Source organism: Girardinichthys multiradiatus, chromosome 11 (assembly GCF_021462225.1).
Source record: "Girardinichthys multiradiatus isolate DD_20200921_A chromosome 11, DD_fGirMul_XY1, whole genome shotgun sequence".
NCBI classification, from domain to species: Eukaryota; Metazoa; Chordata; class Actinopteri; order Cyprinodontiformes; family Goodeidae; genus Girardinichthys; species Girardinichthys multiradiatus.
In genome coordinates, this window is record NC_061804.1 from 21,824,531 (window position 1) to 21,848,469 (window position 23,939).

Below are 23,939 nucleotides of genomic sequence, written 5' to 3' on the forward strand. Positions count from 1 at the left end.
CCACCCGGGTCAGCAGCACCGGCAGCGGGGACGGAGGAGCGTGCTGCAGCCGGGCTCCCAGTCTATCAGAGCGGGCCCGCCTTCTCTCCCTCAGACTGGAGTCCAGGCGTACTGCTAGAGCGATAAAATCATCTAAACTCTCAGTTTCATTAACTAAAGTGATCTCATCCTTTCTGGCTTCATCCAGGGACTGAAAAAATGCCGCCTTTAACGCGCTGGCGTCCCAGCCCGTGGACGCAGCCACTGTGCGGAAGTCAATCACAAAATCTGTGAGGGGGTGATTGCGTTGCTTTAGTGCCCACAACTTGCGGGCCACAATAGACTTATCAGAGGCCAGATCAAAAGTCTGTTTACACTCCTTAATGAAGTCGTCAAAAGTCACACCGAAGAGGTTACAATCAGTGAACCTTGACTCCGCCCACTGCAACGCTCTGCCGGTCAACACGAGATCTTGACATCGTCATGGGGAAAGGCTTGTGGTGACCGGTTAAACATGAGCGAGCATTGGAGTAAGAAACCGCGACAGTTCCCCGGAAAATGTCTCCGGGTTTGGTGGAGAGACGTCTCGGCCGAGCGGAAGCTGCTGGGACACCAGGGGCTCAGCTGCGCCCTCTGTGGGTTCGGCAGACCGAGAACGCAGAGCGAGCTGTAAGAGAGACGTCATCTGATCTAGCTGTTGGTTTGTCTGCTGTTGCCGGTCGAGGAGGGTTCGGAGGGCCGTACCATGTGACTGGATCTGCTAACTGTGTTTGGTTAAAGTTCTCTGGAGCGCCTCTGCAGGGTCCGGCTGGCCTGAGTGTTCTGTCATCGTTTTAAGGGCCGATCCGACCCACATGCAGAGACACTCGAGAACAGAGAACTGTTTAGTTAGTTTATTGAGAACGGGCAGCTGGCAGAATGTGCACAACATTCAGATTTTCAAAATAATTCACTAAAGACAGACTAGATCTCACTATATTAATAAATAGCAGATACAGTGTACATCCAGGGTTACAGTACATACAGCAGTTAGTGAAACAATCGGAGGCAAAGCTGAGCAGCATGAAGCAGTATTAGAATCTTTAGAAAAACATGTCGGTCGTGGCAGATGGCCGCTCATATTGAGCCTGGTTCTGCTGGAGGTTTCTTCCTGTTAAAAGGGAGTTTTTCCTCTCCGCTGTCGCTACATGCATGCTCAGTATGAGGGATTGCTACAAAGTCATCGCCAGTGACTGTCCACTGTCTCTACATGCTCATCCGGGAGGAGTGAATGCTACAAGTCGCTGACTGGATGCAATCTGCTGGGTTTCCTTAGATAGAAAAACTTTTTATCCAATTTGAATAAATAACTAACTCCGACTGCACTGTTCAATTGTTAGGATTAATAGGAATGTATGTACCTGACTGTTGTGAAGTTCCTTGAGACAACATGTGTTGTGAATTGGCGCTATATAGATAAAACTGAATTGAATTGAATTGAATTGAAATATATTGTGTGCGCGTGTAATTTGTCTTATTTTAAAAATAATAATTTTGCATTTTTATTAATAATACCTACCGATATCTAAATGTACTTTCATGACAAAGAAGTGTTCTTACGTGCTGAGCCGTATTGCTGACACCACCAGCAATGCACCTTTTCACCATATTTACGCTGATTTAACGCAACTTGGCCTTTACCTGAACTGTTTATCATTGACGCTTACCCAATGAATGTGTCATATGCGGCAACCCTGGTTAAGACTCTGCAGGTAGAACTTCCCTGGATTATGCTATGTTAAGATAAACAGGTTGTTAGCCTAGCAGGGCTGCATCCAGGTGCAATTCCTGTCTGACTTTCTTTTTTTACTCCAAACTGAGATGAAATATGACCTATAATGTCAATGTTAAATTTAAAACTTTAAAAGCCTGACTTCCTAACCTCTTTCTAATAATTGTACATTACAAAAAGATTATCTTTCTGTCCCCAAACACACACATGTCGATCCTGTCTTGTCTGCGCCAGGAGACGGGGAGTTTGTTAACACCATTTTATCCACTGGCAGACAGTGAGATGCAATAATAGACAGGCAGGAACACAGAGTGACAAACTAAACAGTAAGACGGTTGGAGCTGCAGAAGACTTTGCCTCCTCTCAGCATCGCTATAATTATCGCCTCTGCCTCAACTCTGGCACACAATCATCATGTTAACACTCTACATTGTACATTAATCACTCAGCCGCAGAAATGCCACACAAACAGGCAGACAAACACACTCAGATGAGGTGGATGAGGCCAGGCACGCCTGGCAGGCTGCATATTTTTCTCTTTCCCACTTCTCTTAAATGTTAATGAGCTTTAATGGGGCTGAGTTAATGAGCAGGAGACGAGGAAAGTATTGGAGTAGAAGGAGGCAGGCAGGTTGGGTGCAGGCGTTCACATGGCTCATTTCTTTGGCTTGTGTGTCTGCAAAGTATTAGTCCCCCACGAGTCACAGCTGTCACTCCTGAAACGCCGCAATAATTCTGTTTGGAAAGCGAGCCCAGTGAAGGTCAGGACTCATTTTTCCTGGGGATCTGAAGCTAAACCCAATTACAGCAGGGTTCATAAGTTTTCCTTTTTCTATTAACAATGCTGGGTTAAATCCAACATCCCAGCTTTAGACTCAGAGGAAGTTTTTAAAACTCATTTGTGTCTGAATATAGACACTATTTGTTAAGAAAAAATGATGAAACAAAGAGATTTTGTACCTACCACATCTCTAAACTCATGTTTATACTCTTTGCGCTTGCAGAGTGCCGCATGATGAAGTCAGTGACCTATGGCAAGATGTCGGGCTCTCTCAACCGATGCTCCCCCAGGCCTGTCATCCAATCACACGCATTTGGTAAAGCAGTTCTCTTTTTCTTCTCTGGTTTTGCTAAAGCAATATAGCTTCACTGCCATGTAATATACTGTGCCTTGCAAAAGTATTAAGACAACTTAAACTGTTTCACATTTTATGTCATTACAAGCATAAAGTTCAATGTATTTTATTGCTATTTTGTAATGTCATACAAACACAAATTGGATGAAAAAATATAAAAAAGTTTTTAATTTTTTTAAATTAAACCTATGTTTTAAAAAAAAATATTTTTTTTAATTGATTTATGAAATAATCAATTTATTAGAGTCCAGCTATGTTTAATTTAAACTCAATATAAATTTTGCTGTTGTGTACAAGCCTCAGATGTTTGTTAAAGAACATTAGTAAACAAACAGGATCATGAAGACCAAGGAACTCAATAGACAGTGCCATGGTTTTTGTGTTTGTGGTAAGTGCCCAAAAAGCAGGAGTGGAGGTAGGTAGATGGAGTGCAAGGAAGTTACTTTATTAAAAACTGAAAACTTACAAGAACTGGACCTTATAAAACCAAGTCCAAAACCCAAACAGAAAACCAGTTCCAGACACATTTAGGGGACAACAGGAAGATCTTGCAAAAAGTCTCCAAACTAGTGAAGATTATATACTAAGGAAAAAGATTGCTTGGACAGGGGAAACAGATAACTGAAGAGGTAACTGAGTTAAAAAAAAAACACAAAAAGCATAGAAATGAGACAAGATTTTGTCCCTGAAACAGAACACAACCCAACATGAGAATGAATGAAGATGCCAACCAAACTGTGAAAAAGAAAGCTCCAGAAACAGGAAGAACAGGGAAGTAAACGGAACATAGAGCTTGATTCTTCAGGGGAAAACAGTCATTAGAGACCCTCAGAACAGATACTCAACCAATGCACAGAAAGACAAAAGTAGAACAAGCCACAAAATTATCAAAATACTAAACCAAAGTGACCCCATCAAGGGTCATGTCAAATAAAACAATATCTCTGGCATTGAACATCTTACTGTTAATCTGTTATCTGAACATCAAAAGAGTCTGGCACAGCTACAAACCTATAACAGCGTGGCTCCTTACCTAAACTTACAGGCTGGTCAAGGTGAACATTAATAACCTAAAAACAGAGAAGCAGGCAGGAGACTCATGGTAACTCTAGAGGAGCTTCACAGATCAACAACTCAGGTGGAAGAAAATACAACTATTAGCAGTGCACTCAACAAATCTGCCCTTTATGAAAGAGCGGGAAGAAGAAATCATAGTTGAAAGGAAGCCAAAACACGGCCTGTTTGCAGTTTACCACACGTCATGTAAGGGACACAGCAAGCATGACGAGCATCCTGGCTTACATGCAGAATGCTATGTGGGGAGAAAATGAGCACTGCACATCACAATGAACACACTGTTGAAAACCTGTTGAGGCTGCAGAAAACTTGAGACTAAGGCAGAGATTCAACTTCCAACAAACAGCCAGACCTACCATGGGATGGTTCAGAAGAAAGCATATTCTTGTTTTTGAATGTCAGTCATCATTTCCTTCAACGTTGCAATTATAGGCTGCTTTGTGTTGGTCTATTACATTAAATCCAAACAACTTTGTTGTTGTAACATGTCACAATGTGAAAAAAGTTCATGGGGTGTAAAAACAGGGCACTAGAAGTGATTAGTCCTTCTAAACTTTGTGTCTGTGTCTTTACATGAGAAATGTGTATGGTGTTACAGACAAGATGGAAATAATTGGGGTGTTGTTTGTTTCCCCAGTGTTTCCTCATCTTTATTTTTCGTATGTTATCTAGCTTATTGCCTCTGTCTGTGTTGCAGCACAATGAGAATAAACACGGTAATCTGCAGACTGTCTGGCAGTATTAACATACATGCAGGCCATGTCTCGGTGTATGCAAAATGCAAATTCAAATGAGATGAGATCCAGACGATTTCACCAGGGAGGGGAGGACAAATGCAAGCAGAGATGAGTGGTAACAAAAGAGAGAGGGAAGATGAGAGGGCTGGTGACTCAATCCTGCAGCTCCACACAAGCTGCTCCTCACCTGACACACTAATGAAATGTCATGAAACATTAAGAGCGTGCACACACACTGTGCTTAGTTTGTTTGTGCCTAATAAGACAACCAGAAAACTCCTTTAGAGCAAACAAACATCCAAGCAAATGAATCTTAATTCCTAGAAATAAATGCAGTTCTCGCTAATGCACCAACATTGTTGTATGCCAGACATTCAGTCTGGCTTAAAAGCAGCAAGGACTTGGTGATTAGTTTCCAGCTTCAGCAAATATCACATTCTCTGCCTGATTGCACAGCTTGAGCTGTAGCTGGTATTGCCTAGTTATGCAACAGCACACTTAACTTTTTCATTTTTGTCATAATTATGGAGTTATTGACTACACAGACCTACTGGGTCAGGGATGATTCAGTAGGGTGATGCAATGCCCAGAAATCCTACAAGAAGAATTTTTTCCACCTGCTTTTTAAAGAAATAAACATGCACAGATTCTTCTTTTATTTTTTTACAAAGATGATGATTGCTGAATAAAGATCTGAAAAACAAAGTGAGAAGATATGGAGAGAAAGAAGCTTGCATGTGAAGAGAGGCTTTTGAGTGCTGTCAGACTGAAAACTTTGGGGAAAAGGTTATGAGGGTGAGTCATACAGTCTCTGATCTTGCTCGTATCGCATCTGCAACCAAGGTGTACAAACGTGTGTGTCTGTGAGAGAGAGACAGTAAGAGAGAGAGAGAAGGAGAAAAGGAAAAAAAAACAAAAAGTCATTTTGGGTTGAGGGGTATTTCTCTTGGTTGCCATGGAAACGCGGCACACTTACAGCATCTAGCTGGAGACACAATAGACACCCATATATGGCAGTGACTTCCTGCAAAATGGCCGGCTGTACAGACAGAGCTGACTAACACTCGCTTCCTGACTAGAATCCTTAGTCAGACCATTCTGCTTTTGTTAAAGAAAGTCCCCCCCCTCTGGCTTCACCTCTGCTACTTAACATGGTGTTGACAGTTTTGTATTTGTTTCCTGGAACATTGATTGTTTGTAATAGGAGAGAGGCAGAGAGGGGAGTGACAGCAGGGAAACAACTCATGGATCTGTTGTTTGACCCTCTTTGCTCCTCTCTTGTTTATTATTACCCCCCACTCCCCACGTCCTCTCTCTCTACTTTTAAAAATACACCATGCTCACTTCCCTGCAGGACAATTTGTTCTCAAATGAAAAGAGTCAACATCATCTGCTGCTTTCCACTGTTCCTATGCAGCCAGTCCTGCTGCTGTTATGTGATCACAAGAACGACTCATTGGGATCCACTCTAAGAACTGGTCTCAAAAGCAAATCCAGTTTAACATTTTGAACATTAATATGACATCAGAAAATGGCATTAATTCTGTGCTAGAGTGCTGGATTCATGTCAGTGGTGGTGAGGGAGCTAGAAGTAGTTTGTAAATGTACACAGTCCTCCATTGGCATCTATTGTCATCCCTAATGTTTTTTGTTTTCCTTGAGACACGCTCTTCTGACAAATGCAGAAATAGGAAGAAACAAATCTTAATATTGTCGGAACTGGGCAGTGATTTACATTATATTGGCCGGTGGACCAGTGGAGATAGGCATGCAATAGCTACATTGTTGTCCGATGAGCTAACCCCTCCCTCCTACTTCCCTATTTCTAGAGGGATTGCTCAATCCAGCTCTCCATCCAACGGGTCCGGACTTCCCTAAACCTAAAGGATCTTACTAAGCAGGTTTAGTGAAAGATCTGTTTAAGCTGGTGTCGGGAAATGACACGCCTAACCTCTGACAGCCTGCATCCAGAAGTCTCGCCCTTCTTCAACTGGTGGTCTGGATGACCGAGTAGCCCACAGTATTCATCCACTCCTCGACAGTCAGTTCTGTTAACGGCTGCTCATTCCCTAATATCAAAACTGGCTCTTGGTATATGGGTTAGGTTAATTTTAGTGACTCGAGATGAGCCCCAAGGGCGCTGTTTTACAAGCTTGGGTAAGGCAACCTATAAAAACCTCCTAAAATCTCTTAGAACCAGGCAACAATACTTTTTATCACCAATGAAAAGCCAACAATAAGGTGACTCAAATAATTGGATGTCCACGATTTGTCTAGAATTTTATATGCTTTCTTTAATTAGTAACGCTTTTGCAGGGGCCAGTAACAACTTAAATTCGGCAACACATATTAACTTCAATAATAGAAATGAATCAATCAACTCAACCTGTCTTTACCTGATGCTGAAACTAGTGAGTTTGGAGAGGCTTTGAAGATGGAGGCTCATCCATGCACCCGATGGGGATGTTTCTTCTGGTAACAACGAGCGATTTCTTGAAGGAAAGACGGCTTAATCTTCAGTTTTCTTCCTCTAGGTGGACAGGCACTGATGCTCCAGGTTTTGTTGGTCAAACAGGAACTTTGTTGTCATATGTCTCAGAAGACAGTAGCTTCCAGAGGCTGAAGAGTTGAAGGAAACCCCGGAGGTATAAAAGAGGTTGATTCAGGACTTCCAGAAGCCTGAACCTTAGAGCATTCAGTTGTTCACCGATCAAGTTCACTTCTGTTGTCTGGATAAAAAGGCTGTAGATGAATTCAGATTCTTAATTTCGAGGCACAGTCCTTCCTTGGCACATGGGTTGATCCTCTTTTTAATGCAGTCAATCAGCTGGGCTGTGTCTCTGGTCCTCTGATCCATCTGTAGCATCTCTCTCCGTCCGATCTTGTTCGGTGGTCTTCTGCGAGGAAACAACCGCAGTTCCCTTTTTTTGCATTGCTTTTATAGTGCAGATGCTCTTACTGGTCAGCCATTTGTTAGGCTTCTCCGTTATTGCGCAACATGCTATTGCCCAATACTTAGTCATGGTCATAGTGACTTTCTGGTGCTGTTTTTCGGCCTTGAAGATAACAGTAATAGCTACGCAGCTGACTGTAGTCTCGTCCTCCCTTCCTTGCATTGCTTGTTGGTCTTCAAAAGATTCTCTGTCAGCATGCAACTGGCTTTATCCTGTTCCTCCCTTCTTCGTGTTGTTTGTTGGCCTTCAAAAGGTTCGCTGTCAGCCCGCAGCCGGCTCTCGTCAATCCTAGTTATCCTACAGTTCTCTCCCTAATCTGCTCAGTCTTAAACTTTACACAGTATTACACATTCCATTCTCAGCTTTCTGCAATTACTTTAAAACACAGTTATAAAACCATAACTTCATTCTTTTTATTCATACATCACAACTGATCAACATTATATCTCTTTCATATATAGCTGATTGAGAATTTTAAATACATAATTTCCTTGGTTACACTTGTTGTTTATACCTCTGTAAAAGATAAGACAGTTAACTGAACACACATGCCTCTCCAGTCTCTCAGTCCCAGAATGTGAGAATATGCTTGTTTCACTCTCTTTTGCTTCAACTGTGTATTTTAATGATTGTTGCATGGATTACACAAAAGGATACTTTTTTAATTTTTATGGATTTAACTGTGAGCAGTTAATGAATATTGCATGGATTACATGGAAAGATCTCACCTCATTTTGACACTACGCTGTTCAGTGAATCTGATGTGAAAAGATTGCCAAAGAAAAGGTTGTCCATTGTTGTGGCTGTACTGATCAAGCCTGAGCAGGTGAGAACACTTCGTTGTCACAAAGGTAGATTTCGGCAGTTATTGTTAATAATTACAAATCCAAAATAATTTGTACTCGTACTCGTCGTCTTCCGCTTTATCCAGGACCGGGTCGTGGGGGCAGCAGACTCAGCGGAGACGCCCAGATGTCCCAAGACACCTCCTCCAGCTCCTCCGGGGGGAGCCCAAGGCGTTCGCAGGCCAGCCGAGAGACATAGTCCCTCCAACATGTCCTGGACTGTCCCCTGGGCCTCCTCCCGGTGGGACGTGCCTGGAATACCTCCAGAGGAAGGCGTCCAGGAGGCATCCGGTATAGATGCACAAGCCACCTCAACTGGCTCCTCTTAATGTGGAGGAGCAATGGCTCTACTCCGAGCCCCTCCCGGATGGCCGAGCTCATCACCCTATCTCTAAGGGAGTGCCCGGCAACCCTACAGAGAAAGCTCATTTCAGCTGCTTGTATCAGGGATCTCTTTCTTTCAGTCATGGCCATAGATGGGGGGTAGGAACGTAGACCGACCGGTAAATCGAGAGCTTCGCTTTTCGGCTTAGCTCTCTCTTCACCACAACGGACCGGCACAGTGCCCCCATTACTGCGGCAGCCGCACCGATCTGTCTGTTGATTTCCCACTCCATTCTTCCCTCACTCGTGAACAAGACCCCAAGATACTTGAACTCCTCCGCTTGAGGCAGGAACTCCCCTCCAACCTGAAGAGGACAAGACACCCTTTTCCGGTCAAGAACCATGGCCTTGGACTTGGAGGAGCTGATCTTCATCCCAGCCACTTCACACTCGGCTGCGAACCGCCCCAGCGCATGCTGTAGGTCTTGGCTAGAGGGGGCCAGCCGGACCACGTCATCCACAAAAAGAAGAGACAAAATCTGCTGGTCCTCAAACCAGACCCCCTCCGGCCCTTGGCTGCACCTAGAAATCCTGTTCATAAAAGTTATGAACAGGACCGGTGACAAAGGGCAACCCTGCCGGAGTCCAACATGCACCGGGAACACGTCCAAAATAATAATTATTAAAAAAGATAAATCATTACCTATTTAATTCAATTTAAGGATTTAATTTAAGGATTCAAGAATCCTTCATGAGGACTAGTGAATCGAGGCACGTGACGTCGCCCGGTACGGCGGAGCCGGGGTCCCACCCTGGAGCCAGGCCTGGGGTCGGGACTCGTCGGAGAGCGCCTGGTGGCTGTGTTGCTCCTCGCGGGACCCGGCTGGGCCAAGCCCGAACGAGAGACACGAGACCATCCCCCAGTGGGCCCACCACCTGCAGGGGGAACCGTGAGGGACCGGTGCAAAGAGGATTGGGCAGCGGACAAAGGTGGAGACCTCGGCTGGCCAATCCCCGGATGCTTATGCTGGCTCTAGGGACGTGGAATGTCACCTCACTGGAGGGGAAGGAGCCTGAGCTTGTGCGGGAGGTCGAGAGATATCGACTAGAAATAATGGGGCTCGCCTCCACGCACAGCGTGGGCTCTGGAACCCATCTCCTCGAGAGGGGCTGGACTCTCTTCTACTCTGGAGTGGCCCACAGGGAGAGGCGGCGGGCTGGTGTGGGTTTGCTTGTTGTCCCCCAGCTCAGCCATCTCATCTTGGTGTTTACCTCAATGGATGAGAGGGTCGTATCCCTGTGCCTTCGGGTTGGGCATACGTCTCTGACTGTCGTTTCGGCCTACGGGCTGAGCGGTAGTGCGGAGTACCCGGCCTTCTTGGCGTCCCTGTCGGGGGTGTTGAATAGTGCCCCTCCCGGGGACTCCATTATTCTGCTGGGGGACTTCAACGCCCACGTAGGAAACGACACCTGGAGAGGCGTGATCGGGAGGAATGGCCTCCCCGATCTGAATCCGAGTGGTGTTTCGTTATTTGACTTCTGTGCTAGTCACGGATTGTCCATAATGAACACCATGTTCAAGCATAAGGGTGTCCATCAGTGCACCTGGCACCAGGACACCCTAGACAGGAGGTCAATGATCGTCTTTGTTGTCGTATCATCAGACCTTTGGCAACATATTTTGGACACTCGGGTGAAAAGAGGGGCTGAGCTGTCCACTGATCACCCCCTGGTGGTGAGTTGGATCTGCTGGAGGAGGAGAAAGCCGGACAGACTTGGCAGGCCCAAGTGCATAGGGAGGGTCTGCTGGGAACGTCTGGCGGAGCCCTCAGCCAGGGATGTATTCAACTCCCACCTCCGGAAGAGCTTTGACTGGATTCCGGGGGATGTTGGAGACATAGAGTCCGAGTGGACCATGTTCTCTGCATCTATTGTCGATGCTGCTGCCCGTAGCTGTGGCTGTAAGGTCTGCGGTGCCTGTCGCGGCGGCAATCCCAGAACCCGGTGGTGGACACCTGTCAAGCTGAAGAAGGAGTCCTATCGACTGTGGTTGGCTTGTGGGACTCCTGAGGTGGCTGACGGGTAACGTGATGCCAGGCGTGCCAAAAACTCTGGCCTGGGAGGAGTTCAGTGAGGCCATGGAGAAGGACTACCGGTTGGCCTCGAAGAGATTCTGGCAAACCGTCCGGCACCTCAGGAGGGGGAAGCAGTGCTTCGCCAACACTGTTTACAGTGGGAGTGGGGAGCTGCTGACCTCGACTGAGGACATTATCGAGCGGTGGAAGGAGTACTTCGAGGATCTCCTCAATCCTCTCATCACGCATTCCCTGGTGGAAACAGAAGCTGGGGACTCGGGGTTGGACTCTTTCATCACCCAGGCTGAAGTCACCGAGGTGGTTAAAAAGCTCTGCGGTGGCAGGGCTTTGTGGGTGGATGAGGTCCGCCCTGAGTACCTCAAATCTCTGGATGTTGTGGGGCTGTCATGGTTGACATGCCTCTTCAACATTGTGTGGTGGTCGGGGAAAGTGCCTCTGGACTGGCAGACAGGGGTGGTGGTCCCCCTTCATAAGAAGGGTGACCGGAGAGTGTGTTCCAACTACAGGGGGATCACACTCCTCAGCCTCCCTGGTAAGGCCTACTCCAGGGTAATGGAGAGGAGATTCCAGCCGATAGTCGAACCTCGGCTTCAGGAGGAGCAGTGTGGTTTTTGTCCCGGCCGTGGAACACTGGACCAGCTCTATACCCTCTACAGGGTACTTGAGGGTTCATGGGAGTTTGCCCAACCGGTCCACATGTGTTTTGTGGACCTGGAGAAAGCATTTGACTGTGTCCCTCATGATGCCCTGTGGGGGTTGCTCCAGGAGTATGGAATCGGGGGCCCTTTATTAGGGGCCATCCGGTCCCTGTACAAGCAGAGCAGGAGTTTGGGCCGCATTGCCGGAGTCGGACCTAAGTCGGACCTGTTCCCGGTGCATGTTGCACTCCGGCAGGGCTGCCCTTTGTCACCGGTCCTGTTCATACCTTTTATGGACAGGATTTCTAGGCTCAGCCAAGGGCCGGAGGGGGTCTGGTTTGGGGACCAGTGGATTTCATCTCTTATTTTTGCAGATGACGTGGTCCTGCTGGCCCCCTCTAGACAAGACTTACAGCATGCGCTGGAGCGGTTCGCAGCCGAGTGTGAAGCGGCTGGGATGAAGATCAGCTCCTCCAAGTCCAAGGCCATGGTTCTCGACCGGAAAAGGGTGGCTTGTCGTCTTCAGGTTGGAGGGGAGTTCCTGCCTCAAGTGGAGGAGTTCAAGTATCTCGGGGTCTTGTTCACGAGTGAGGGAAGAATGGAGCGGGAGATCAGCAGACGGATCGGTGCAGCTGCCACACTAATGGGGGCACTGTACCAGTCCGTTATGGTGAAGAGAGAGCTGAGCCGAAAAGCAAAGCTCTCGATTTACCGGTCGGTATACGTTCCTACCCTCACTTATGGCCATGAACTTTGGGTCATCACCGAAAGAATGAGATCCCGGATACAAGCGGCTGAATTGAGCTTCCTCTGTAGGGTTGCCGGGCACTCCCTTAGAGATAGGGTGATGAGCTCGGCCATCCGGGAGGGGCTCGGAGTAGAGCCACTGCTCCTCCACATCGAGAGAGCCAGTTGAGGTGGCTCGGGCATCTATACCGGATGCCTCCTGGACGCCTTCCTCGGGAGGTGTTCCAGGCACGTCCCACCGGGAGGAGGCCCAGGGGGACGGCTCAGGACACACTGGAGGGACTATGTCTCTCGGCTGGCCTGGGAACGCCTTGGGCTCCCCTCAGAGGAGCTGGTGGAGATGTCTGGGGGAGAAGGACATCTGGGTGTCTCTGCTGAGTCTTCTGCTCCCGCGACCCGGTCCCGGATAAGCAGAAGACGACGAGTTCGAGTACATTACCTATTTAGGGGCTCTACAGTGGCGTGGTTGGTAGCACTGTGTCCTTGCAGCAAGAAGGTCCTGAGTTCGACTCCCAGTTTGCATGTTGTCCCTGTGCATGCATGGGTTCTCTCTGGGCCCACAGTCCAAAAACATGACTGTTATTGATTGATCTCACTAAATTGCCCTTAGGTGTGAATGGGTGTGGACTGGTGACCTGTCCAGGGTGTACCCGACCTCCCGCCCATTGACTGCTGGAAATAGACACCAGCTTCCCACGAGCCACTTTGGAAGAAGCGGTAGAAAACGGCTGTCTGACAAAAGATAAATTACAGACTCCAACTACTGAGTCAAAAATATATTTCTTTTGTATTTTTTCCCTTGCATGATTTATAAATAATAATGAATGAATAATGAATATTTCTGTACGCATTCACATAAAAATAAAAAAAAACTTACAGTCCAGGTACTGTTTTCAAATCTTCAAAACATCTGTTGTGTCTGCTGCTACTGCTCCATGCTGCTCAGCTTCGCGTCTGGTTTTTTCACATGTGGCGCTGTCTGCTCTTCTAACGGCTGCAACATATAAGGAGCTGCGTCCAAAACTTGTGCTCTGTCATCTGATGACAGCTGACTTCCTTGTTCAGACTCTGCTTGGTCTCTTTCTGATAGTGACTGAAATACATTCACACCACAAACGAACCACTCTAGAGTTCATTTGGAACCGGACCGAGACCACCTCCTTCAAATGGTCTCGGTATGGTTGCTTTGGTCCACACCCTAGTGCTATTGCTGTGCTCATATCTACACAAATGAAAGAAAACCAAACGGACTAAACACCTCAGATGCGAAAACACCCTTAGTCTCATCTGACCAAAGAACAGAGATCCAGTTAGGAACTTCATACTTTGAGACTTGTGAGGCTGAGACAGAAAACCAAGTGAGCAGTGGCTATAAGAAATTGGCCCCTGCGTCACATCATATTTGTACCCCGGGGAAACAGGAAGTCACAGATTAACAAGAAGAGGTTGTAGTCATAATCATTTACAGGTGTAACTTATAAATATAAAAAGGTGCTTTAGTTACATTTTTACAGAAATTGTTAGGTATACCTATTAGTGATTTTATAAGAACGATTCAGTCATAATGTCTGACTTCTTCCCACAGTTATTGTGCTGATTTTTTTTCTTCTGGGTTTATATCCATATGTAAAAAACCATTTGATTATTTTCAGATTGCGCCTAGCACGCAGTTGTCTGATATCAGTACAGAAATTACAGCTGAAGAGGAGAGATATTTTCTGTTAACACATTGGGTAACAAATCTTATACTGCTGTCTAGACAACAGACAACAAGGCAACAGACAGTTACTGATGCTGAACCTCAATAAGTGTGATCCTGTTTGTTTGGCTCCATTAGCAGATTAAGAGAAAATCAAAATTTAGCTTTTAAATCAAAGCATTTCTATGAATATTTTTATTTGTTATGTAAAAAATAAACATGTTCTTAGTGTTATCCTTAGTCATCTATCGCTATCGTAGCAGAGTGCTCTGAGATATTGTGGAGTTAAAAGCATTAACAGCAGATGTTCAGTGTGAATTATATCCGTCACATGAGAGCATGTAGCACAACATCAAACACCACCTGGTGTCCCTCTGAGTGTTTCACTGCCTATGACCATGTAAGCTTACAGCTAAAATCTGCACACTATATAAAAAAACGTTCTGGACACTGCTGAATACTAGAAGTGTGTGTGTGTGAGTGTGTGTGTGTGTGTGTGTGTGTGTGTGTGTGTGTGTGTGTGTGTGTGTGTGTGTGTGTGTGTGTGTGGTGGTCATCTGGGGGGAGTTCATTTGAGGAGACAGAATTCTTAACACAATCATACTACCACCATAAATCCAATCCGCAGGTGTTAACTTGAGAAATTTTACCCAAAACTTCTCTGTTTTATGGGTGAAATGAAATTATTGATTGTGAATATGTTGCATTTTATCTTGTCACCCATATGTGGCAATACAACAATCTGTTTGTAACACTTGTAGAAAAGTGTTCTGAGTTCTAGCATTGCTATTTTTTTTGGAAAACATGAATACAGGTACAGTCCAGTATAACAAAATAATATATTTCCAAGTCAAGTCAAGTTTATTTATATAGCGCTTTTCAACAACAAGGCACTCAAGGCACTGTACATAAGGAAAAACATTACAATGATAGAGAAAATAAAAAAAACAGAGGTAATTAAAAAAAATTAAGAGAATATAATGATAGATAAGAAAATGAAAGGAAAATTGGACTGAAAACTTAACTAATAATGTTTAGATGGCACAGTCAAAGGCCACTCTAAACAAATAAGTTTTTAATCTTCATTCAAAGCAATTTAGGGTTTCGGGGCTTTTACAGTTTTCTGGGAGTTTATTCCAGATTAGTGGAGCATAAGAACTAAAAGCCGCTTCTCCATGTTTGGTTCTGGTTCTGGGTGTGCAGAGTAGATTTGAGACAGAAGACCTGAGAGGTCTGGGTGGTTGATACACTGACAACAAGTCAGTAATGTATTTTGGTGCTAAGCCCTTCAGTGATTTATAGACTAACAGAAGTATTTTAAAGTCTATTCTCTGAGCTACAGGGAGCCAGTGTAGGGACTTTAGAACCGGGGTGATGTGCTCCACTTTCTTAGTTCTAGTGAGGACGTGGGCAGCAGCATTCTGGATCAACTGCAGCTGTCTGATCGACTTTTTAGGCAGACCTGTGAAGACACCGTTGCAGTAATCAATTCTACTAAAGATGAACGCATGAATTAGTTTTTCAAGGTCCTGCTGAGAATTTTGTGGAAATCCGTTGTAGTTGGTAACAACTTTGGTACTGGACTTGCCCCTCTGATCTTTTGGGTTTTTTCATTGAAGAAGTTAGCAAATTCATTGCAGGCCCTGGTAGAGTGGAGTTCAGATGCTACAGTTACAGGAGGGTTTGTTAACCTGTCGACCGTGGCAAATAATGCACGAGCATTGTTAATGTTTTTGCTGATGATCTCAGAAAAGAAGGATTCCCTTGCATTTTTCAGTTGTAGGTTATATCTGTATAGTCTCTCTTTATAGATAATATAGTGAACCTGGAGTCCAGTCTTTCACCACCTGCGTTCAGCTTTTCGACGCTCCTTTTTTTCACTTCTGACTGGTGGAGCACTTCTCCACGGAGACATTTTCTTCCCAGAAACGACTTTCACTTTAATTGGAGCAATTAAATCAATGATGTCCGAGATTTTAGAATGAAAGTTGTCTACCAGCTCATCTACAGTGTTACAGGGCAAAGTGGAGGTAGAAGAGTAAATCTGGTAAAAGGTTTCAGCAGCACCGTCCTTAAAGATGCGTTTTCTTATCATGTCTCTTTGGCAAACTGAGTCATCGCAGATGATGCTTTCAAAAATAACAGAAATGGGGTCAGATAAAGCAACATCAGATACAGACACCTTGGAAATGTTTAGACCCTTAGTGATTATCAAGTCCAAATTATGTCCCTGTTTGTGCGTTTGCTGTTTAACATGTTGAGTCAAACCAAACTTTCCAAGAGTGTCACATAGATGTATTGCACTTCTGTCTTCAGGATTGGCCATGTGAATGTTGAAGTCTCCCACAATAATTAAACAGTCATAATCAACACATATCACTGATAAAAGTTCATTAAAATCACTGATAAAGTTTGTTTTGGACTTAGGAGGCCTGTAAATATTCAAGAACATGGTTCGGACCGGGCTCCTTACCTGGAGAGCCAAATATTCAAAAGAGTCAAATTTGCCCATAAATACTTTTTTACACTCTAATAAATCTTTAAACAAAGTGGCCACCCCTCCACCTTTTCTTTGTTGTCTGCTCTCACAAAGAAAATTGTAATTCGGAGGCGTCAGCTCTATCAGAATGGGAGCTTTATTAAATTTATGTTACCATGTTTCTGTTGAAAACATAACATGCCCTTCTCTTTATGTTGGAGAAAAGTTCAATGCATGGATTCAAAAGCAGCTTTGCTTGTATAAATTGTAAATTTCCAACAGTATAGATGGCCATCAGTGTGAAGCCTAAATCCTTTAGCAAATAAATTCTATCTAATGTTTTCTCAAAAAAAATGTTTTTTTCTTGAGAAAAATCAAATAATTTGATATGCAGATTATGCTTCCTTTAGTATAATGAAATCAACACCACCCAATCACTAATATTGTCTTCATTATAGATGTTTTATATTATCAGTAAGCACTGGCATCTATTTGTAGGTGCTATTTTGCTTACAAATAAATGTCGATATTTTCTTAATGAAAAGGCGTAAGCTTTATTCTATAAAGTCTTGTGTCTTTTCCTGACTTATTATTCAATTCTTTAGCTCAATGATGTGTCTGATGTATTATAATATGTTCAGTGTGGGTTTGGTTATCTGCTTTCTTTTAGCTCAGGGTCATGGTGACACATCCAGCTCTGCAGGGTGTGGCATCAGCTAATCAGAGTAATTGCAAATATTAAATTGTATCAGTTAACAGGTTATACAGGACATTTTATATACTGCAGCTTCATTGCCCCTTATGTTTTTTGATGGAGTCGGTGGGTTTGTCACAGTGGGGTTTTGGGGTGGACCGAAGCGCAGACAAGAGCTCAGGCACAGCATTTCAATTAGTCTTCAGTTTATTCAAAAATATCAAAACCGTAACAAAAACACACTGCAGGTACTGACCAGAGTCTGAATTCAAAACAACTTACAGACACTGCAGGAACATGGCAAGGACGAGGGTTGCGAGCGTGAACGAACAGGCAGAACAGAGTGTGAACAAACAGAGGAACCAGCAGGGAACAAAGAGCACAGACCAACTAATATACAGGGAGATGTGAGAGGAGAACAAATGGCAGATAATCAAAAAGACACAGAACAGGTGTGGCAAGGAGACAGGGAGGCTGAAGGGACAGGTGGAACTGATTAACCAATAAAGAGAAACAAAGACCTAAGCAGAACAATAGACTAAACCAAAACATAAGAAATCTAGAATAACCAAGAAAACAAAGGAACTGGAATAAAGGTAAACAATAACTCAAGCTGACCTACAGGAAGAACTGGAACACTAGAAACTAAACATAAAGAACTAAGCTAGACAGAACAGAATAAAAACACAGAAAGGGAATAACGACGAGGGGGAAAACAACAAAACACCAGGAGGCGGTAGCAAGAGCAAAACAGACTAATAAACATAATAGAAACATCTAGACAAAATAAAACATCACAGAAACCATAAGACAAGGTCCAAAATTTCACTCCGTGACAGGGTTGGAGTTTTGCTTTTTTGTGTAGTTTTGTTAAATTCAAAAAGCTCTCAATGAAAATATTTTGACCAATAAACACCACAAGTTTTGTTATCCAAGATTAGGTTGCAGAGGTAACAAGTCTCGAAGAGGAACCCTACATTCCTCTCCAGAGCAGCACTTTCCTGCTCATTCTGGGGGGTGTCAAGGTTTTCTTGAGTTAAAATGGATATATATATACAGGGGTTGGACAATGAAACTGAAACACCTGGTTTTAGACCACAATAATTTATTAGTATGGTGTAGGGCCTCCTTTTGCGGCCAATACAGCGTCGATTTGTCTTGGGAATGACATATACAAGTCCTGCACAGTGGTCAGAGGGATTTTAAGCCATTCTTCTTGCAGGATAGTGGCCAGGTCACTATGTGATACTGGTGGAGGAAAACGTTTCCTGACTCGCTCCTCCAAAACACCCCAAAGTGGCTCAATAATATTTAGATCTGGTGACTGTGCAGGCCATTTGAGATGTTCAACTTCACTTTCATGTTCATCAAACCAATCTTTCACCAGTCTTGCTGTGTGTATTGGTGCATGGTCATCCTGATACACGGCACCGCCTTCAGGATACAATGTTTGAACCATTGGATGCACATGGTCCTCAAGAATGGTTTGGTAGTCCTTGGCAGTGACGCGCCCATCTAGCACGAGTATTGGGCCAAGGGAATGTCATGATATGGCAGCCCAAACCATCACTAATCCACCCCCATACTTCACTCTGGGCATGCAACAGTCTGGGTGGTACGCTTCTTTGGGGCTTCTCCACACCGTAACTCTCCTGGATGTGGGGAAAACAGTAAAGGTGGACTCATCAGAGAACAATACATGTTTCACATTGTCCACAGCCCAAGATTTGCGCTCCTTGCACCATTGAAACCAACGTTTGGCATTGGCATGAGTGACCAAAGGTTTGGCTATAGCAGCCCGGCCGTGTATATTGACCCTGTCGAGCTCCTGACGGACAGTTCTGGTGGAAACAGGAGAGTTGAAGTGCACATTTAATTCTGCCGTGATTTGGACAGCCATGGTTTTATGTTTTTTGGATACAATCCGGGTTAGTACCCGAACATCCCATTCAGACAGCTTCCTCTTGCGTCCACAGTTAATCCTGTTGGATGTGGTTCGTCCTTCTTGGTGGTATGCTGACATTACCCTGGATACCGTGGCTCTTGATACATCACAAAGACTTGCTGTCTTGGTCACAGATGCGCCAGCAAGACGTGCACCAACAATTTGTCCTCTTTTGAACTCTGGTATGTCACCCATAATGTTGTGTGCATTTCAATATTTTGAGCAAAACTGTGCTCTTACCCTGCTAATTGAACCTTCACACTCTGCTCTTACTGCCCCAAAGGGTTCTGGGTCTGCCTTAGGCTCTTCTCTCTTCTCCCAGTGGGATGTGCCTGGAAAACCTCCAAAGGGAAGAATTTTAATGAGATTTCCAAACCTTCTTAGTTGACACCTTTTGATGTAGAGGAGCAGTGACTCTGTTCTGAGCTCCTTCTGGATGATGGAGCTTCTCACCTTATCTCCAAGGCTGAGGCCAGCTACCCTACAGATTAAGCTTGTTTCATTCGCTTGTATCCGCAATCTTGTTCTTCAGGCCACGATCCATATCTCACAACGATAGGTGAGGTCCAGGCCAGTGCCCCATTTCCTCTGTCGATCTCCTGCTACGTCCACCTATCCTAAAAATACCAGAACTCATTTGCATAGAACGTTAATGAAGAGGTTAAACTAAACAACTTTTACAGAGTGATTGTAAAGAAACAAAACAAATACACAAAAACTGGTGCCAGACTGGACATAATTCCACTTCTACTGTGTTAATGTCAAGAGAAAAAAGTCCTAATGATAGCAATATGAATGAATATTAGTAAGCCCCACAATTTTGCTTTGTATTTTACTGGAGCCTACCCAGTATAACGGCATTATCCACTCAGAAATCTCACTACTTGCAGGCATTTCACACTCTAACCAAGGCTTGGGCAGAAATACCTCATCATGTTATTAAATTCAGTTGAAATAATATTTTATCCCCAGAGATGATACTCCTGAGATTGTCAAAAACATGCAATATTTATGAAGCTGTTACAATAAAATGTGTATTTAGATGCATCTCGATGTCATAAAGTAATGATCTTTTGCTGCTAGTTTGGATCTCAGTGAATTTTTATAAAGAAGACCTACTAGTTGATGCAGCAACTTATCTCTGGTTGCGTTCAAAAACAAAGGTAAAAGCTATAATTTCCATGGTTTTAGGACTGATTAAAGTGTTAAAGTGTTCTGTTGGGGTGTGAAAAGTTACGAGTATTTACTTTTGTTTAACTCTGGTGAACGTGTGCCCAGTTTAATCCCTGTGCATGATTAGGATTTCCTGCTGACCTATATTACCTTAAAAGCTCGCATTTGATGTTAAGAAGCAACAACACAAAGCAAAGAATGCATCAGTATGCCGCAGTAATTTGTCTTTGGAGCCTTATACAAAGTTGGGAAAAAGGACAAGAAATGAAAAGCATCTATTTCGTATGACTTTTTTTTTCTTGCAGGATGTCCTTGTCTTTGTTTTTCCCCTGTTTTGTATTTTTAAAATGAGACAGACATTTTTGGATAGTACTTTAAAGCAGTCAGACAATGTAACTTTGGAGCCAGTGTGTTTTATCTTTTGTCTTGGTTTAGGTAAACATATTGTCCTTTCCTCTTAGGTTTAAGAACAAGAGCCTTCTAAGAAATAAGGCTGAATGCATTATCAGTTCCCAGCAGCATCAAGCAACATCTCAGCATGCATCTCACAGTAGATTTGGATTTAATTCTCTCTTCTTGCACTTACTGGAGCAGAACAAAGCAACATTATGTGTTGTCTGGTTATTGGTGAATCATTCTGAGTAGCCACCACATAATTTATAATTATAAAATTGGATCTTAGTGTCAGGAAAAGGTAGTGAAATGGATCTTTATATGAAAATAAATACAGGAAAAAGTGTCTGCTATATTCTGTCATGTAGTGCTTTATCTGCCAGTGGTTGTGAGTGGGCAAGCCTAACACTGTCATCACCGGAGCTTCACTCTGCGATGATGCCACAACCCCGGCTGAGTGTGCATATACACACAGCCCCAAAATAATGTGCAAAAACAATTTGCACTCAGACATACTTTCTCCCACCATCTGTGCCTCCGTCGATTTCTCACGTCTGCTAAAAATCAACAGAGAAGTCCAGATGGTGTCATAGTGAGCACAGCGCCGACACCTCTGCATCTCATCTCACTCAAAATAAGATCCAGTATTTCTCCAGAGAACCCACTCCTGGCTAAGAAACTTTATGAGCAGTAAATGTGCTATATTTGCAACATCCGTGTTTTTGGTTTTCTTTTGTTCCATAAAACCTGTTTATGCAGGATAATATATACAGAAAAGATTAATGTGCGTTAATGTGTATGAATGATACAGGCCATTCGCTAAAAGTCAGTAATCTGTGTGTCATGGTGCCATTTTATTTGAGACAGAGAAAACATTTCTCTCAAAATGCAACTGTGACATAATGACAATTAAGTACTATTTGTATTTATTTGCCATTAAAGCTCTCAGTAATTATAGCTGTTATTTTTGGTTGCAGTCGATGTGATGCATTAAATGTTATTGCAGTACTAATCTCCCATGAAAATATGTGTGGCTTGCGTGGTGGGATCATGCTGGGTGGGTGATTTGTTTCATCATAACTACTTAAAAGGTTCTGGCTCATCTTCTTGTCTATATACAGTGCAGAGCAAAAGTATTCAGCCCCTTTCAAGATTTCAACATTTTGTTTATTTACATTTTATGTCATAAAAAGTAAATGAAGTTTGCTTTATTTACGTTTTATGTGACTGACCAACACAATATATAATTGGAAAATGAGGCATGTTTTTCAAAACTCTAAATAAGTGTTACTTAAGTGCAATGTGTTAGTGTGATACCCCTAAATAAAATCCAGTGCAACCTTGAGAAGTCATGTTAATTGTAAATAGAGTCCACCTCTGTATAATTGAATCTCAGCAGTTTCCTGTAAAGGCCATAGAGGTCTGTGATAAAAAGGTGAAATTTAAAGCAAACCTACCATGGTCATCCACCTAAACTGTTGAGCAAGGAGAGCATTAGTTAGAGAAGCAGAATCATTGTTGAAAGATTGACGTAAGAAATCTCACTCGCAGTTCAGCACAAGGCGTGTAGGGACACAGCTAACGTGTTCAACAGGTGTTCTGCGCAGATGAGACCAGAATGAAACTTTTTGGTTGACATGAAAAACATTCTACTAGGCAGAAATCTAACACTGGACATAAATAATTAATACACGATGTTCAGCTTGAAGCATGGGGATGGTTCACAGACCAAAACGGTGGGAGTTATGCAGTTATTGAATGGGAAACAATTTGTTTTTCAGGTTTGGCTGCCAATTACTGGTCAGAGCTGATCAAGAGAAAATTGTCTGATCCTGATCTCTGGTGCATCACTCTTTGTTACATGCTCAATATTTCCTGAAGCATCATGTGGTGAACAAGTTCATTCCGTTTAGCTTTAGCTATCACCTTCCACATTAGTGCTGTAGGGTTACTTTGACGTGTTACAGCATTAAACAGCTGGCTTTACAGTCATATTTCTACTTGAGTATCAGAAACCCTTCAGCTGACTCATAATTGTCGCCTCAACTACATGTTAAAGCGTTAATTACACGAAAAATAGTAGAGGTCGCCTCAGGCTGCTAATAGCCCAGTTTCAGCTGTATACCATTTTGGTGTATTCCAAACTCACTGGAGGGCACTGTTTTTTGTTGGATTGTTTTGCATATTAGGGTTTGTAAATTTTACCACAACGTGTAACCATTATCAAGACACATATCAAATCCTATCAACTGGAGACGGAGACAATTTTATTTAATTTTGTTTCATATATAGCACGTTATTGCTAGCAGGGTATCAATAATGCAAATGTTTTTTTCAATTCAATTCAATTCAGTTTTATTTATATAGCGCCAATTCACAACACATGTTGTCTCAAGGCACTTCACAACAGTCAGGTACATACATTCCTATTAATCCTAACAATTGAACAGTGCAGTCGGAGTTAGCTTTTCATTCAAATTGGATAAAAAGTTTTTCTATCTAAGGAAACCCAGCAGATTGCATCCAGTCAGTGACTTGCAGCATTCCCTCCTCCCGGATGAGCATGTAGAGACAGTGGACAGTCACTGGCGTTGACTTTGCAGCAATCCCTCATACTGAGCATGCATGTAGCGACAGTGAAGAGGAAAAACTCCCTTTTAACAGGAAGAAACCTCCAGCAGAACCAGGCTCAGTGTGAGCGGCCATCTGCCACGACCGACTGGGGGTTTGAGAGAACAGAGCAGAGACATAAAGAGAACACAGAAGCACTGATCCAGCAGTACTTTCTATGGGAAGGAAAAGCAAATGTTAATGGATGTAGCTCCTGTAGTCGTTTCACCTAGAAAGAAAGAACAGATTAACTCTGAGCCAGTTTTTAAGGTTAGAGTCTGAAAGAGACCACATATAATGACTTACAGTAAAAGCTCAGTCAGTAGCTATGTCTAGGAGAGAGAAAGGGTTAAACACTAAAAGACAGGGCCATGTGGATCATTGGTAGAGGGTGAGCATTAAGTTGTTGCCAGCAGAAGCTTGGACGATTCCCCTCTCCGGAAAGGTGTCACAGGCAGACACAGAGCCAGGCCAGGTGTAGCTTCTAGGAAGAGAAAAGAGAGAACAAGGTTAAAAGCTGAAATAACAGCAAACAATGCAAAATTGGAGAGTAGTGTGAGAATGTAGCGAAGAGGGTGAAAGTGTTCATTATGTCCTCCAGCAGCCTAAGCCTATAGCAGCATAACTACAGAGATAGTTTCA

At 43.6% G+C, this 23,939-nt stretch overlaps 1 protein-coding gene across 3 annotated transcripts in view; it reads left to right on the plus strand.

Annotated features, from left to right (window-relative positions):
- The window catches only part of LOC124876004 (serine/threonine-protein kinase DCLK1-like), an 89,882-nt gene that overhangs the window by 41,461 nt on the left and 24,482 nt on the right, over positions 1–23,939 (plus strand). For all 3 annotated transcript variants that reach the window (XM_047378467.1, XM_047378465.1, XM_047378466.1), the window contains exon 5: positions 2,755–2,847. In XM_047378467.1, the coding sequence (XP_047234423.1) occupies positions 2,755–2,847 (93 nt within the window). The remainder of the gene's footprint in view (positions 1–2,754; positions 2,848–23,939) is intronic.